We start from the raw sequence: 14,663 nt of genomic DNA on the forward strand, positions 1-14,663 counted from the left end.
TAATGTCAAATCGAATAGCGTACCATATAATCAATCGCATGTAACATACAAGTTTGTGTACATATGTATTTGGATATACTACACGCACACACACACACACACATGTACATATATATATATACAGTGTATATATATATATATATATATATATATATATATATATATATATATATATATATATACACACACACACACACACACACACACACACACACACACACACACACACACATATAACACATAAATACACACATATATATATACTATATTTTTTTTATACACATATGTGATCAGATCTATCAGATATCAGATACAGATGTAGTCTGCCAAGACCTAATGCATTACATTGTCATAGCCATTAAAATGCTAAAATGATTGTGAGGGTTGTCATGATTGAATTATTATTATTATTATTTTTGGAATTATATAATGTACAAGTGATGAATTTCATTGTCCTAACTATGTGTTTACAGTTGCCAAACAACATAAAATTCTCAACTATCAGTTTTATAATAATCCATTAATAACTATAAAACTTAGCATAGTCACATGACAAACACTTGGCATGTAAATTGGCCTTTTCGGCGTTTCGACTGAAATATCTAGAACTGACAATTAGCCCTTCAACTTCCTTTAAAAGTTTAAAAAGTGTAGGGGGTCAAATGAGTTCAGTCTCAATCTAGTGTAGGGACATCTGTGTCTCAGTTCCTCTGCTCACAGTGTTAGTTAACACATGTAAATGAGGCTAACGATCCAGACACAATCTCTCATGGCTTTATTCTTCTGAGCCTCGAGCCTAACAGCTCAGAATGAGATATCACCACACAAATAAACCAGAGCCATAGAAGAGACTGGGTCTGAGGCTCCTTGTGGCCACAGAATTTCTCCCATTCACTATATTTAAAATGACATAATTTTACTTTCATACTCATCAAGCAGAAGTTTTGAAACCGTAAAGCTGTGGATATGTATTAGACACTTGAAAGTTTCAAATTTTTAACACATGGGCCATGCAATTATATTTGCAAGTCAAATATCTTTATCTTTCCACTAGAAACAATATATATTATTAGAGGTCCGAGAGGAAGATTGAAGTAATATAGTGTTCATTATGACGCAAACTGTGATAAAATGAGATACAAGGGAGAGTATCTTAATAAGATGGTGATTTTGAAAGCAAAACCTGCTGGACCACAAGTTTGTTCTGTTTAACCACAGAAATGGCAGAGAGTCGACTCTCGGTGACTCTTTGCCAAGCATCCGACTGTTCCACTGAGCTTGTGGGAGGTGGGGACGTGAAATGAAAGTCACTGCTTTCCTAAACTGTTTTGCTTTCTCACTCTTCAACCAAATACACACAGCAACTCGACACAAACGACACACAAACCGGCCGGCGGAAGGCTCTGCAACAGTAAAAATTTGCATTTGTTTTGTTCACAAGCAAAAGCAGCATTAATAGCTTTGCTTTTTCACGTGCAAAAACAGGTGCAAATTTGAAATCAAAAGTGAATGGCCTTGACGTTTGGATTGCGCCTTTGAAAAAGGTCAACATCGTAGCATCAGGTTTAGCATGAGGCTTTAACTGGTGGTTGCGTTGTCAGGAGAGATTTAGACCTGACACTTGATTTCTCTCCGGGAACAAACTCCGCCCTCCTTATCTGTCTGCCGATTTTTAAACGATTTACTGTCGAGCTTGTTCTCACCCTCACACCAGTATGCTTGCTTTTATCTGGAAAAGTCACACACAAAAAAAACTGTTTTTGAGGATTTAAGTGAGGCTTTTGCTAAGATTTTATATGTCCAAGACAACCCATCTCCAGTTTTCGCTTGTTAACTTTAATTAAAGTAAGTGGTCATTAATTAAATGAGTTTGTGGTTTGTGGAGGAGTCCTGCGTCATCTCTGTTAGCGTGTGAACTATCAGAGCTCGAATCATCTCCAAATAATTTCCTCTCATAAGAAATCAATCAATCAACCTGCCCAAATCAATCATCGGTAGATTTCTGCACCACCCCGCTTTTAATGTCACCCATTCAAGACGTTCTTTTAATGCCCCTCACTTTATGTTTTGTGTTCACTTCTGCCATCTTAAAAATTAATCATACTGTTGAATAATGGCTCACGGTGGAGCTGAATAATTGATGATCTAGTGCTTAATAGAGGGACAGAGGAGGCGTTACGCTCACACAACTGCTGTTGTCTGAGAGAGACAGGCGAGTTGGATTGTGTGTGTGTGTCTGCATTAAATAATCAATAATCAAATGACATTGAAAGAAAAGACACATACAAAACACATATGAGTGAGTATATTTATCAAAGCTGACATGAAATCATATTTTATTCACTTTTTTAATATATGTTCCTGATTTTATTGTGCACACATTATCCTAAAAAAAATGCTGATTAATTTTTTTTTTTTTAATCAAAATCCAAATGTAACATTTTGGTGTTGCCCCACCACAAAACAAAATTAAAATGGTTGTTCATTTATTTATTTATGTATTATTATTTGGAGCCCTCTTAGGTAAGGTTAGTATGAATGTATCTGAACAAATCATGCTGAATGACAGAACATGTTTGTGACTATCCCTCTGTGTACACACACACACACATAGAGAGAGAGAGAGAGAGAGAGAGAGAGAGAGAGAGAGAGAGAGAGAGAGAGAGAGAGAGAGAGAGAGAGAGAGAGAGAGAGAGAGAGAGAGAGAGAGAGAGAGAGAGAGAGAGAGAGAGAGAGAGAGAGAGAGAGAGATGCACGCATTTCCACCTGTGCATTTGCACCCTTTTGACAGCAGCAGTGCTTTCATTGCTTTTGCAGGGATTAACAATTGATGCATTATGACCTCTTACATTGGGTGGTGCTCTTTTTGTGGCATGAAGACAGAAGTTGTTTCCCTGTTTGCTCTCCTTGTTGTGCCAGGCTGTTGCAAAAACACAGTGCTGTCACTTTCTAATGAAAAATGTACAGAATAAGGCCTTCAAAATTAAGTTTATTTGTCTATTTTTTTTTCATTTTGCCATTTTTGCAGTCCTGTTACTAAAATATGTGTTTAACAGCCAAAACAAGGTTGAAATTTAGCCTAAATTAGTAGGGGCTAACTAATCATGACCACATTTTGGTTTGTAGTTATTGATCTATTTATATTGAACAAAAAGAAAACATCCTCTTTTTCACAATTTAAAACATGGTTGAATGGTGTAGCTCAACAAATGCAGTCAGCACTACAAAATTGTGAAAATTGTTATGCATTAGATTATTTACATGTTTAAAAATGATCTAATATATGTTTATATCTTAGATGTCACAATTTTAAGTGATGTTACATTAAATGCAACATAATGGACAAAATCGTACAGTAGCATTGTCGCATGCAAAATGGGATTACATTTTTAGTTATTTGAAAGGAGATCAAATTATTTATGTTAGACAATCTAATATATCTAATAGTTCTAATAAATAAATAAATAAACATTTGTGCCAATAATGCTTTTAAAAAGGCATGGAACTCCAAAGTGTACCGTTTTCGTGTGAAGTGCTCTCTGCATTTTGCTGCCAAAGAAAGTCTGTTTCCCTCCCGTATCCCCGTAGCTGAAGGGGAAACATGGAGTGTCAAGGACTTCTTTCTTCTGATTGGCAGGTGCAATCCGTGTAAGATACCTGTATAATGGTGGTCCTCAGAATTTTTTTTGACCTTCTTATACGTCTCCCCATATTAATGTCACTCTATTACCGTTAAAACGGAGGCTTCTCAGGAAAACACGACGGCGCTGAATCCTCCTTATCGTCGGCAACCTGAAAGGAGGAATTTGGCGCTATCAGTTAATGGAAATGACATTTTTAAATTTCATTTTCAGATAATCCACTCCTTGTCCACTAAAACATCAAAATTACTGTTAACAATATGTGAAGGCCATATTAAAACTTACTTACTCATAGCAGTCGAGGCCCATTATAATCGTCTTAGAGAGACACCGTGCCATTTTAATAGGATTTCGGATGCGTTCTGCACGTTATTACGCCGGTGTGCATGTCATTTACTGTTGGAATTAGAATGGTGTGTATCAGAATAATGAATAGATGAGTAAACTAACCCCTTCCTGCAGAGTATGAATGTGGTGTTCGGTATTCTCTACTAAAAAGGGGCTGTTCAATCTATTTCCAGAGACTTCTCCAGAAGCTCCAGCTTGTACTGAGGAATTTGGTTCTTCTCCGGTTCTGAGTCGAGTTCTCGTCTCTTGCTTGTGTGGCGGCTTGATAGAGGCCTTGATTACTCTGATTAATGGATCACAAGCGTCTTCTTTCAGAGAAGGATGAAAAGAAGTTAAAAAGAGTGAGATTTCATTCACGGAGAGTGATTGCCGTATTTTACCACCACTCAAAGCGTTATATACGCCTTTTTACCATGTCTGCATGCTTTCATTAAAGTAGTTATTCAGATTTGACATGGTCATGAGGCAGTTTTGTCACACAGGGTTTCATGTATCTTTTCCAGGTCTTAAACACCGAGCTAAATGGCTAGTTAAGATGATACATTTGCAGTTCTGGTGTAGAAGCCAGCTGTGCTTGTAAGGAATCAACGCAGGAATGGGAACCGCAAGAAAATGAATGATTTTGTTTTCTTTTATGATTCAAATCTGATCAAATTCCGGACCATAAATGATTTCATGAACAAGTCCTTTAGTCATTTTAATGGAGCTGGTTCATGATTCGTCAGTTGTTTTCTTGTTTGGTTTTTGACTGTTTTACTGTTGCTCACGATCAACTTAGCTCACAATGCTTTGGAGAAACACAGCCCTGTCTCTAAAGTTAATAATTCACATATCAGACTATCCATAACACTCCATGTTTGTTGCCGTGCACAATCAGCGACAAAAAACACAACAGAAAGCTATATTGTCTATTGATTGTCTTTGTAATTTTTCACATTGCCCAGGCTTTCTCTCTGATTGCGTTTAATTTAGGCAGCAAACTAACAAAAAGATGTGTCTTTTGCTGTATCAATGCAGATTCAATAGCGACAAAGTGTTGAAAAGCACTGCAGTAGTCTATTTTGTATTTGTGAAAGAGGTTTAAGAGCTATTAACGGATTAGTTTACCTCAAACTGAAAAATCTCTCATTATTGGTTACAAAAATTGAGAAATTAAGAAATTGCACTGGTCAGTCTTTTCCATCTATTTGCAAAGAACAAAGACTGAAACTTTTAAGCTTTATAAAGAATGCAAAAATCCCCTGTTTCTGTCACACAAAAAAAAAAAAAACAGCCAGATTTATTTGATTTGCTTTTTCTGTCCTCTACATTTAGTTCATAATGACATATGTTTCCTCATTCATTGCTTGCACAATGGCATTTTGAGTTTTTTGTCATTTGCTCATTTAGTGTTTGACATTGTCGTCCACCTGACCTTAATACATCCGTCACCCCTGATATTATGATGTTTGTCCTCTGGTTTTAAGATGTACACAAGCGGCAGTCTCCAGATGGCAAAGGTGAATGTGTGACAGTAGAGTCAAATGGGATGTGTTCAGAATGACTCATGTGTTGCTGTGCATTAACTGGCCCACCCCTGGACCGCCGATTGATTTCCTCTAGCGTTTCTGGCTCAATGGGACACTGTCATCTGATCACTGACCTGATATTCTAGCACAAATATGCAAACATGGAAAACAAACTCTTCACTGGCAAATGTTCATGAAAGGGTATGTGTTGCTATTATGGGCCATTCTGTAAAACTGGTGACATTTGTAATGTATCCCTCGTAAAAAGAAATAATGAACAATAAGTTACTTGCAATACCAATGGTTACACTTTATTTTAAGGTGTCCTTGCAGTGCAATTATATATTTAAGTACAGAGTAATATTAATTAGTATTAGTTTTTGGTTTAGTGTTAGTTGCATATAATTAAGCATAATTTATAGTTATTACTATAGTATGTACATAGCATCTGTAACAAGGACACAAGGTAAAATGAAGTGTTACCTAATGTGTTAATACAATTTCCTAGACATTTTTCTAAATGTAGGGTAATTGTTTTATAATTTTTGTTGTCTTTCCCCCAGTTTCTCCAAATTTATTCTAAAAGTTCCAGATATTTAGTTTGTCAGAAATATTTAAATTAAAACTTATATTTTTTCTGTTTTCGGTCACTCTCTTTCAATTGTTTTCTATATTTATTATTAGAAAAATAAGTAGTGTCTGCAGGTTATGTGTCAACTCTGTTACTTTAATATTGTTCTATTTTATACAAATAATAATAAAGAAGTGAATGCTTTAAGGATGTTCTTTTATCACTTGATCTTGTTTTACATGGGGACTGCCCTAAAATGTGCCCTGTTACAATGTATTTTTATCATAAACAACTGATAACTGTAACAAATATTTGTAGAAATATAACTTTAAATTATATTTTAGACAGCATCTTGTATTTTCATGGCCTTGGAATGTCACTGTAAAATTGAACTGTAAAACTGCCAACCTTGTTACTCTGTTACTTTTCTGAAGACATAAGTTTCTTATAATCTATATGCCAATATAACAATATAGCTGTATCATGAAATGGAAGATTGCATTTTGTTAACACTTAAATATTATCGGTGTGATGGTATGTAAAAAAAAAAAAAAACTACTACAAAATCACCTTGTCTAACTGGAAAAGATATGTTTCACAAATTCCCCTTTATGAATATTTAGCTTGTCAGCTTGTGTGCTTTGTCCCGACGTTGGTGTGTTTGAGTTCTATTGTGCGAATGCGTGTCCCTGTTTATGGGCCCATTTTTTATACACTTGTCATATTCTTTGACCATCAATCTCATGGCTCTTTTTGTAGTTCATTGAAAGCTTGGGGGTTAATTCAGAGGTCAAGCGAGACTTGCAAGCTGTCAATCTCGCATTGTAAAGTTTGTAAACCCCCCTCCGCCCCCCTTCGGCCTTGCCTCTTGTGCATTATTCCTGCACCCACCCCTCTGAAAGGATGGCTCCTCCTCAATTCTCCGGTGGGTCTCACTCCCGCTTGGGAGAAAGACGGCTGCATAATTACACATCTGCCCTTTGTTTCTCTGTTTTGGCATTAACATCTCAAACTGGCCTTTCAGCTCTGATTTTAACGGCTCTCTTCGCACCCGGAGAAGTGGAATGTTCTTTCAAAGTCCCTCTTTTTATATCATGCAACTGATTGTTGAGGAACCCTAAGTGTTGCGGATCTGTTGAAGCAGATGTACACAGCTGTGAGAAAGCCTTCTGGGTCTAGACCTCTCCATCGATCACAGCCCTTGTATAGCTTTGCTAGTTTCTACGTAAGCAACACGATTCAGTGAAGCTTTCGGCAAAAAACGGCAGCCCGGTTTGCTCCATAATCAAAGGAAGTGCTGGTATCAAACATCCCGGCCCGGATCCTTTGAAGATGGATGGTTGCTGTCTTAATTTGTCATGATTAGAGTTTTTAATTTGATTTGCGAATACAAAACACACATAATGGCGACAACAGGCTTTCCCGCTGTGCCGCGTCAGTGTTGGAACGGCAGTATTTGTTTGAAGCACTTAACAGGTGTTGATCGGCGGTCTTTGCTGCAGCTTAGGGAGATAAGGCCTCCCGTGGAGGGGAGAGACCTCAACACGTTTAATGAGGAGCGCGGGAGTCACGCGGGCCGCCTTCGTCCATGGCTCAGCTTCTGGAGACTGATCAGCATGTTAACCGCTCACAGCGTGAGACGGAGATATGAAAGTACGGAGCTGTTGTCGTTGATTTAGTCGAACACCCTTTGACTATGTAGGGATCAACCCTCATCCTTTATGCATTTATTTTCCTCACTGCTAACTGCTGTGAGCCGCCACCACAACTGCTTCACTAGTGATTTTTTTCTAACTCTGAACATTTCAGCACAGACGATTTTAGGGAGAAAATATACTCCCTTTCAGAACCTAAGTAGACTGGGGCTCCACGGTATTGTGCTGTTATTTTGCTAATGCTAATGCTAACGCTGCTACGCCCACCATTTGAGTCTTTGTATTGTTGGTGTCCACGATATTTGATGTGAACCAAACACAAACATCATCTATTAAGTGTTTTGCCAGCTTAAATATATTAATTATCCACATGAATTATAAACTTTCTATTCAAAATATAATTTAAGTTGATGATGGTATATAATGTAATGGGTGTGTTTTGGGCATAACATGCAATAAACCAATCATGAACGCTTCTCTGGCGAGGAATCTGATCGTGCGCGAGGTTAAAGCGCGTGAGCAGACCATCTATGGGACAAAGTGTACGTGTGTTGTGGACCCGCCTATAGGCGCATGCGCTCTTTAAATAACAAAGAAAATATTGCGCCATTCACTTTAGACCAGGTTTCAGTTCGTCAATGGCGCAGTATATTTCAGTTGCCTCAAAATGGGCAAACAATACGCCTGAACACACTTCGTTTTCAGACCAGCACGCCAGTGGGCGCACAAATGGGCGCAAATGCATTTGCTATTAAACAATGTGGCGCATGACGTGAAATGACAACTGCGTCGGGCTGAAACTAGCAAAACACACCTGCGTCGTGCCTGGTGCTGCTTTGCACTGCATTGTATGATAGGGCCCATAGTATTATATATGTAGTTATATATATATATATATATATATAGACGTGTGTGTGTGTGTGTGTGTGTGTGTGTGTGTGTGTGTGTGTGTGTGCGTGTGTAATACTATTTATTACACACTACGCTATTTATAGTCACGTTGTTGACTCTTGAATACTAATGATAGGAGGCCAAAACCTTGATACGTTTAAGACAATGCATTAGCATTTAGACATTCTTTGTCTGATCATACCGAAATGTACAATTCAGTGAATACTTTTCTCACCTCATAACCATATATATGACAATCCAAGAAGCAAAAATTCCAATACTTTTTTTTTTTTGACTAGACATGAGGAAATGCTATGTAATGCAATGAAGTATTAAAGGGTGCTGAGATATATTTAGTGTATCTTCAAGAAACCTAGGGGGGTGCACACACTGTTTTTAATGGGCTCCTAAGTGGCTCGTTACTGGAGTGACGATGTTTCCCATGAGGCTGTGAGTGTGTTTTATGGGCGGCCGGTGGAGGGTGTAAACATGCAGAGAAGGAAAACATTAAAAATATGAGATACTGTATATGACAGAGTTCTCTTTAGCTGGAGAATAATGCGTGGTGGCTTTAGTGGACGAGAAACCTGCTTCCTCTCAGAAAAGGATGGTAGCGGAACAGGTTTGGGAGAAGAGAGTCAGATAAACGGTAACGACAGGCTTTGAGGTAAATGGCTTGTTTGTAATGCGGGAGGTGCTTTTTCAGGTCTCAGTCACCTTCCAATAGATGGTTTCTACACCTGGGAGGAAATCTGTGTGAATTTGCTACTGGAAAGAAAGAAAAAAAATCTGTGGAGGAGCTGAGGCGAGTGAGACTGGAGCAGTTTAAAGGAGGACGTTTTTATGCCGGAGGAGCTCTTCATCGACAGCCAAACACTGACAGTCCACTGTGGTTTTCTTGCAGGCTTGGAGGTCAATGATGGTTATCTCTCAGAGTGACTTTCCTGGATCGTTGTGACTACAGTGATTTCGACCCAGACATGTGGAAAGCGGCAAGTCCAGTCAGAGCCAGCATGGGATGTTCAGAAAGGAAGTCTTTGGTCCTCTGTGGCCTGGTGTTCGTCTTGACGGTTGTACAGAGTTCTGACGGTAAGACTTTTTTTCCCCCTTCAAAATATCACAAATCTTTCGTAAAAGCAACATTTTCTTGTTATCATCAAATTACTCATCAGTTTGATGCTGTTCTTGTGTTTATGGTGCTGTTTTTTGTTCTTTTATGAGGTGGATGTTTGAAGTCAACACCATTTCTGATAGCTCAGATAAATAATGACTGTTTCCTTCCAGACAGATAGCCTGAGGTTATTGGGAAGCTGTGTGCATTAACACAGAGCTTGCCTTCGTTTTCTTTTTGGTTAAATTAAAAGAAAGACCATACAGTGTTTCCGAGTTTTCCCTCATCTCATCTCCGTCTGTTTACTCTCATGTCCTGTTCTAACTATAGGCCTAAACCCTACAACTGCTCATTATAAACAATATCCTCAAGTAAACACGCCTCATTACACTCTGTCCCTGCCGTAATATCTTTTTAATGCATTTTTATAATTGAATTAAATGGGTTACTGCCATAGCCATGGCTGGAAGTTTCTGCTTGTGCAGAAACTTTGAAAGATTGATTGCTTGAGGGTTTGCTCCCTGTTTCTCTCGAGTATATCCTAGAAACTTCAGATCTCATCTTTCTGATTTCATTTCGTGGGCCGAACGCTGTCTATAAGTTAGGATGTAACTCATTTGTATTCCGTGCATCTTCTCAAACTACATTTTCTGGTATTTTATGAAGCTGAAACGCAAAGCAGTGATGAAGTATTGTGGAGCCGTTTTATTGATAGTATGTCTGCCATTGAATGCCATGAAATGTGGTATTGTGCTCTTATAGAAATGAATCAGGGTTGTATATGCTGAATGCTATATTAGTCAGAGCTCCTAATGCTTATTTGATAATTGTAGCGATATTACTGCTTTACAAGAGTGAGTCATTTTATGAGAAACCTTAAAATTGAAGGAAATGTCATAATATTAAGGGATGGAAATCACCTTAAATCACATTAAAACTACATGTTATATAATATGCATAATGATGCTTTAATAACACTGGGAATTACCAACTATCTTGCATATTAATAATGTAAAAAATTCTTTGTTGTTGTCTTTCCTCAGCCAATAGATCTTTATTTTTGATTGATATATGTGAATGCAGACGTTTTTACACAATTTTTTAAAATCTCAATTGCAGTGTCAGAACATGATAGTATTGTTGCATTCTAACTGCCAAAGTTTTGTAAAAATGAAAGTCAAATTTTGGCCAAGCATTTGTGTCTGTATGAGTAAAGGCTTTTTTTTTAGTACTTACTATAAAATACAACAGGACTCATATTGATTCATGTACAGTAATGTGGTGCAGGTTTATTGTCTGATAAATTAGCTTCATTATTTACCAGCAATTACAGTTTTCTTTGAACACACTGTCACTGGCTTATTTCACGATGGGGCTAAGTAGTTCTGAAAGAAAGCTTTGCTTCATATGTCTGGACAATTTGCCGGTAAGGATTGTGAGTAATATGAGCCGTTCTTTTTTTTTTAATTATGGAAAGGACTGAATAATATCCGTCCGTGTCCTGGTGCCTTGGGCTCATTCAGAAGGAATAGCAGGGAACCATGGCCTCGACCGGTGGCCACCCGCCTGTATTCATAAAAACACTTCATTTCCATCTTAATTCATATCAGAACAGCTTTTGTGTGACTTCCAGACAGCCAAATCAAACATTTAAGAATGAACAGCATTCTTAGCGGCTGTAGCCTTTTGACAAAATAGAATTAAAGATTGAACTTTTGATTTACGAAGAGCTAACTTTCACCTGCCTCTATTAGGCAAATATATAACCCAGTTTTTCGTCGAGTGAATAGTTTCCTTTCATGATGTTCTTTTTTAGTGGAAGCCAATTGGATTCTTGACCTATGATGCCTCCATTTCAACTGCGGTTTTTAACTCAGAATTGGAGATTTGGTCAATCTTTTTAGATATTTAAAGGTCTTCCCTATTGATTTTTTTTTCCGGATTCGAAACACGATATGCATAAATACAGGGCTTTAGGTCATTTGCATGTTTCCAAAGCATACGAAAATGTTTGGGATGAACTCTCACCATTAGCAAGAGCTGAACGATATACAGACGTTATATTATATACATAATGTTCGAAATGTGCCAACGCTGTATATCTGCACAACTGTCTATCTGAATGCTTTACTGTATAATTTTATTAAAACCATCCTTTTATCATTGTTATTGTTATTAATACTACTAATATTTTAAGTTTTTAGTACGTTTCTTTTTTTAAAATAATTTGTTCATTTCCATTCTAAAAAAAATATATTATCAGATAATCTCATCTTTAAAATATTCCCAATATATTCCAAAACTTTCCAAAATAACATAAAAACAAAAACATAGGTACACAAATATATATGCACAGTAACCGTGTTATGAAATTACTTATACCGTGAATTTTGGTCATATCACCCGACACAATTTTACAAATCCTTGTTACATTTGAATCATCTCCCAAAGGTTAACACTCTTCCCTATTTAAGTGTAACCTAAAAATCACATTTCCCACCTCAAATGGGCCCCTTATTTGGACAGCTGCTGTCCCTCTTGCCTTCAAACTCTGACTGAAATGAGCTGTCTGTCTCTCTGTCTGAAACGAGCCGTCTGTCTTTCTGGCAGAAATGAGCCATCTGTCTCTCTGACTGAAATGAGCTGTCTATCTCGACTCTTTAAACACCTCAGTTGAATGTCGGCTGATTAACAGTAAAAATATGTCACAGGGACGTCTAGAATGGCAGTTCTATGCATATATCTGTATATGTGTGTGCTTGTGTGAGTCCACAAATATAAGTTTTGTGTTGTATCATGAGAAATGAAGGCTGGTTGTTTTAGTTTTTGTTGTTGTTGTTTTTTGTGGAAATGCTCATATCAAGGTTTGTTAAGTTGTTTCTGTCTAGCTGTCTCACTCTCCCGGTCTTTCCCCCACCCACGTGTCTCTCTCTGTCTCATCTTCTGTCCTTTTCTCCATGTCTCTGGGCTGTTGGTCTCTCTGAACTCGCACACAGACAGAATTAGAGCTGATCTTTCCAGATTCTTTGATTGACGGGGTTGTGCATTTGTCGTCTCATGTGTCAAGCAAGTATTTTAGGGAAAAATGTGTTTTGTATTGTGATTTTATGTCTATTTTGGGGAATGTAAGTGAAACAAAAATAATAAAACTAGCTATTTTCTCATTATTGTTCTTGATCCGGGATCTAGATCCATTTTGGTAATGTTAACCCTGCTCAGAAAAAAAAGAAAAAACCCTGCCTAAGGGATTTTGCTGGTTCCCAAGCACGGCCAGTTGAGAAGGGCCCAAAATGCTTCTTGAACCATTAAAATAGACAAGCCTAACCAGCTCAGCCAGTCTTGTGGACCAGTTTAGGCTGATATAAATACAGTGCTGGGTTGCAACTGATTACATGTAATCTGTACTAAGGAATCAGTTTCCAAAAATGAAGTATAAATGAAGTAAAATATAATTTGATTATATTCCGTGTTAAAATACTCATAATCAGACTTAAGTTTTTATTGATTACATAATTACATTTTAGTCTCATAATAGGGATTCCCCAATTTTTTTGTCAGCTGAACCTCTTTGACCTAATATACTTACTTGAATTACCCCCTGAGATTTAAGTCAATAAGATAGGTCAATAATACAACTAAGCCAATAATAATAATGAAATTAAGTTCACTGTAATATGATGTAGATTAATGGTCACTTGACATGCAGGTAAACATATATTTTTAATCTTTAGTATTTATTTGATCTTCTTTTAGAAGTTACTTTGATTGGTTTTATTTATTTAATCAAGCTTCTCATTAAACTCACGATCCCCCAGAGAAACCCTGACGTAATGTTTTTTTTTTTTTTAAGAAATACTTTTGGTGAATTTTGCCTTTATTGTGAAAGGATAGTATAGAGTGGACAGGAAGCGAGATCGGGAAAGGTCCACAAGATGGGATTCGAACCCAGTCGACCGAAGCACAACAGCGCTATATGTCGGTGCGCTGCCCACGAGGCTATCGGTGCCAACAACATAATGTAATATTTAATGCACTTCATGTTGTTTGATAAAGAATAAAATATATTTTCTTTTCTTTGTATTTTATATCAATACGGTGCAAGATTATTATTCAAATCAATGTGATAATTGAGTTAGATCAAAAGTAATCTAAAAGTAATCTAAAAGTAGTCAAATTACATTACTTTCAATGTGTAATATAATGTATTACAATACTAACTACAATTTTTCTCATGAAATTTGGAATCAGCAACCGACTCATTCTACCCAGTGCAAGATTCGTCACAGATTTGTTTCTTACTGAAGGGTCTGATTAAATTATGTGGATCCTGCTGTGAAAAAGCGCCATTCTCTTTAGAGACGGACAAGTGTGGACAAGCCTTTCACATGCCTCAAAATCCCATCTGTGCAGTTACACTTTGCAAGGAAACATTTAAACTAGCGAAACTGATTATCTTTGAGCGGCTAAAGCCAATTCCCCTCAGCCTCAGCCCTTTGGCTTTTTGTTCATATCGACGTTCCGTCAATATCAATATATCTGAATTCGCCCGTATTAAGCTTCTTTATTAAGATCTTGGATCCAGATCTCGGATTCCTTTGTTTTCGGGTTTTATACCTCAGACTACACAGCTCTCTTTGTGTCTTTCTTCTTCTTGTCTCCTGCTTTTTGTTTTTCCTCTTACCCAGGGGTTTTCTATCAGACTGAGGGATCAGACTTCCCATAATGCCGAGCGGCCGGGGGGTCAATACGCCCGCATTCGTCTTCACCGTCTTTCATCAGCCCTCCTCCTGATCTGTATGATAAGAAAGGAGAATAGTGGGTCGGGGGCAGACTGCTCAGCAAGGTGTGTCTGTTGTCCGACGGCCCCCTGCAGCCGAGCTCTTTAAATCCTCATTAGGATTTAACCGGGAGGAGACGCTGGTTTTAATGGATTAAGCC

At 37.6% G+C, this 14,663-nt stretch overlaps 1 protein-coding gene across 17 annotated transcripts in view; it reads left to right on the plus strand.

Moving 5' to 3' along the window:
• adgrl2a (adhesion G protein-coupled receptor L2a) overlaps positions 1-14,663 on the plus strand; it is a 110,204-nt gene that overhangs the window by 12,967 nt on the left and 82,574 nt on the right. For all 17 annotated transcript variants that reach the window (XR_013795847.1, XR_013795848.1, XM_079596956.1 and 14 more), the window contains exon 2: positions 9,519-9,703. Coding sequence is in view for 15 of the 17 variants with exons in the window: in XM_079596956.1 (XP_079453082.1) it covers positions 9,595-9,703 (109 nt within the window). In the remaining 2 variants the exon portion in view is untranslated. The remainder of the gene's footprint in view (positions 1-9,518; positions 9,704-14,663) is intronic.

This window comes from Phoxinus phoxinus (assembly GCF_949152265.1).
Source record: "Phoxinus phoxinus genome assembly, chromosome: 22".
NCBI classification, from domain to species: Eukaryota; Metazoa; Chordata; class Actinopteri; order Cypriniformes; family Leuciscidae; genus Phoxinus; species Phoxinus phoxinus.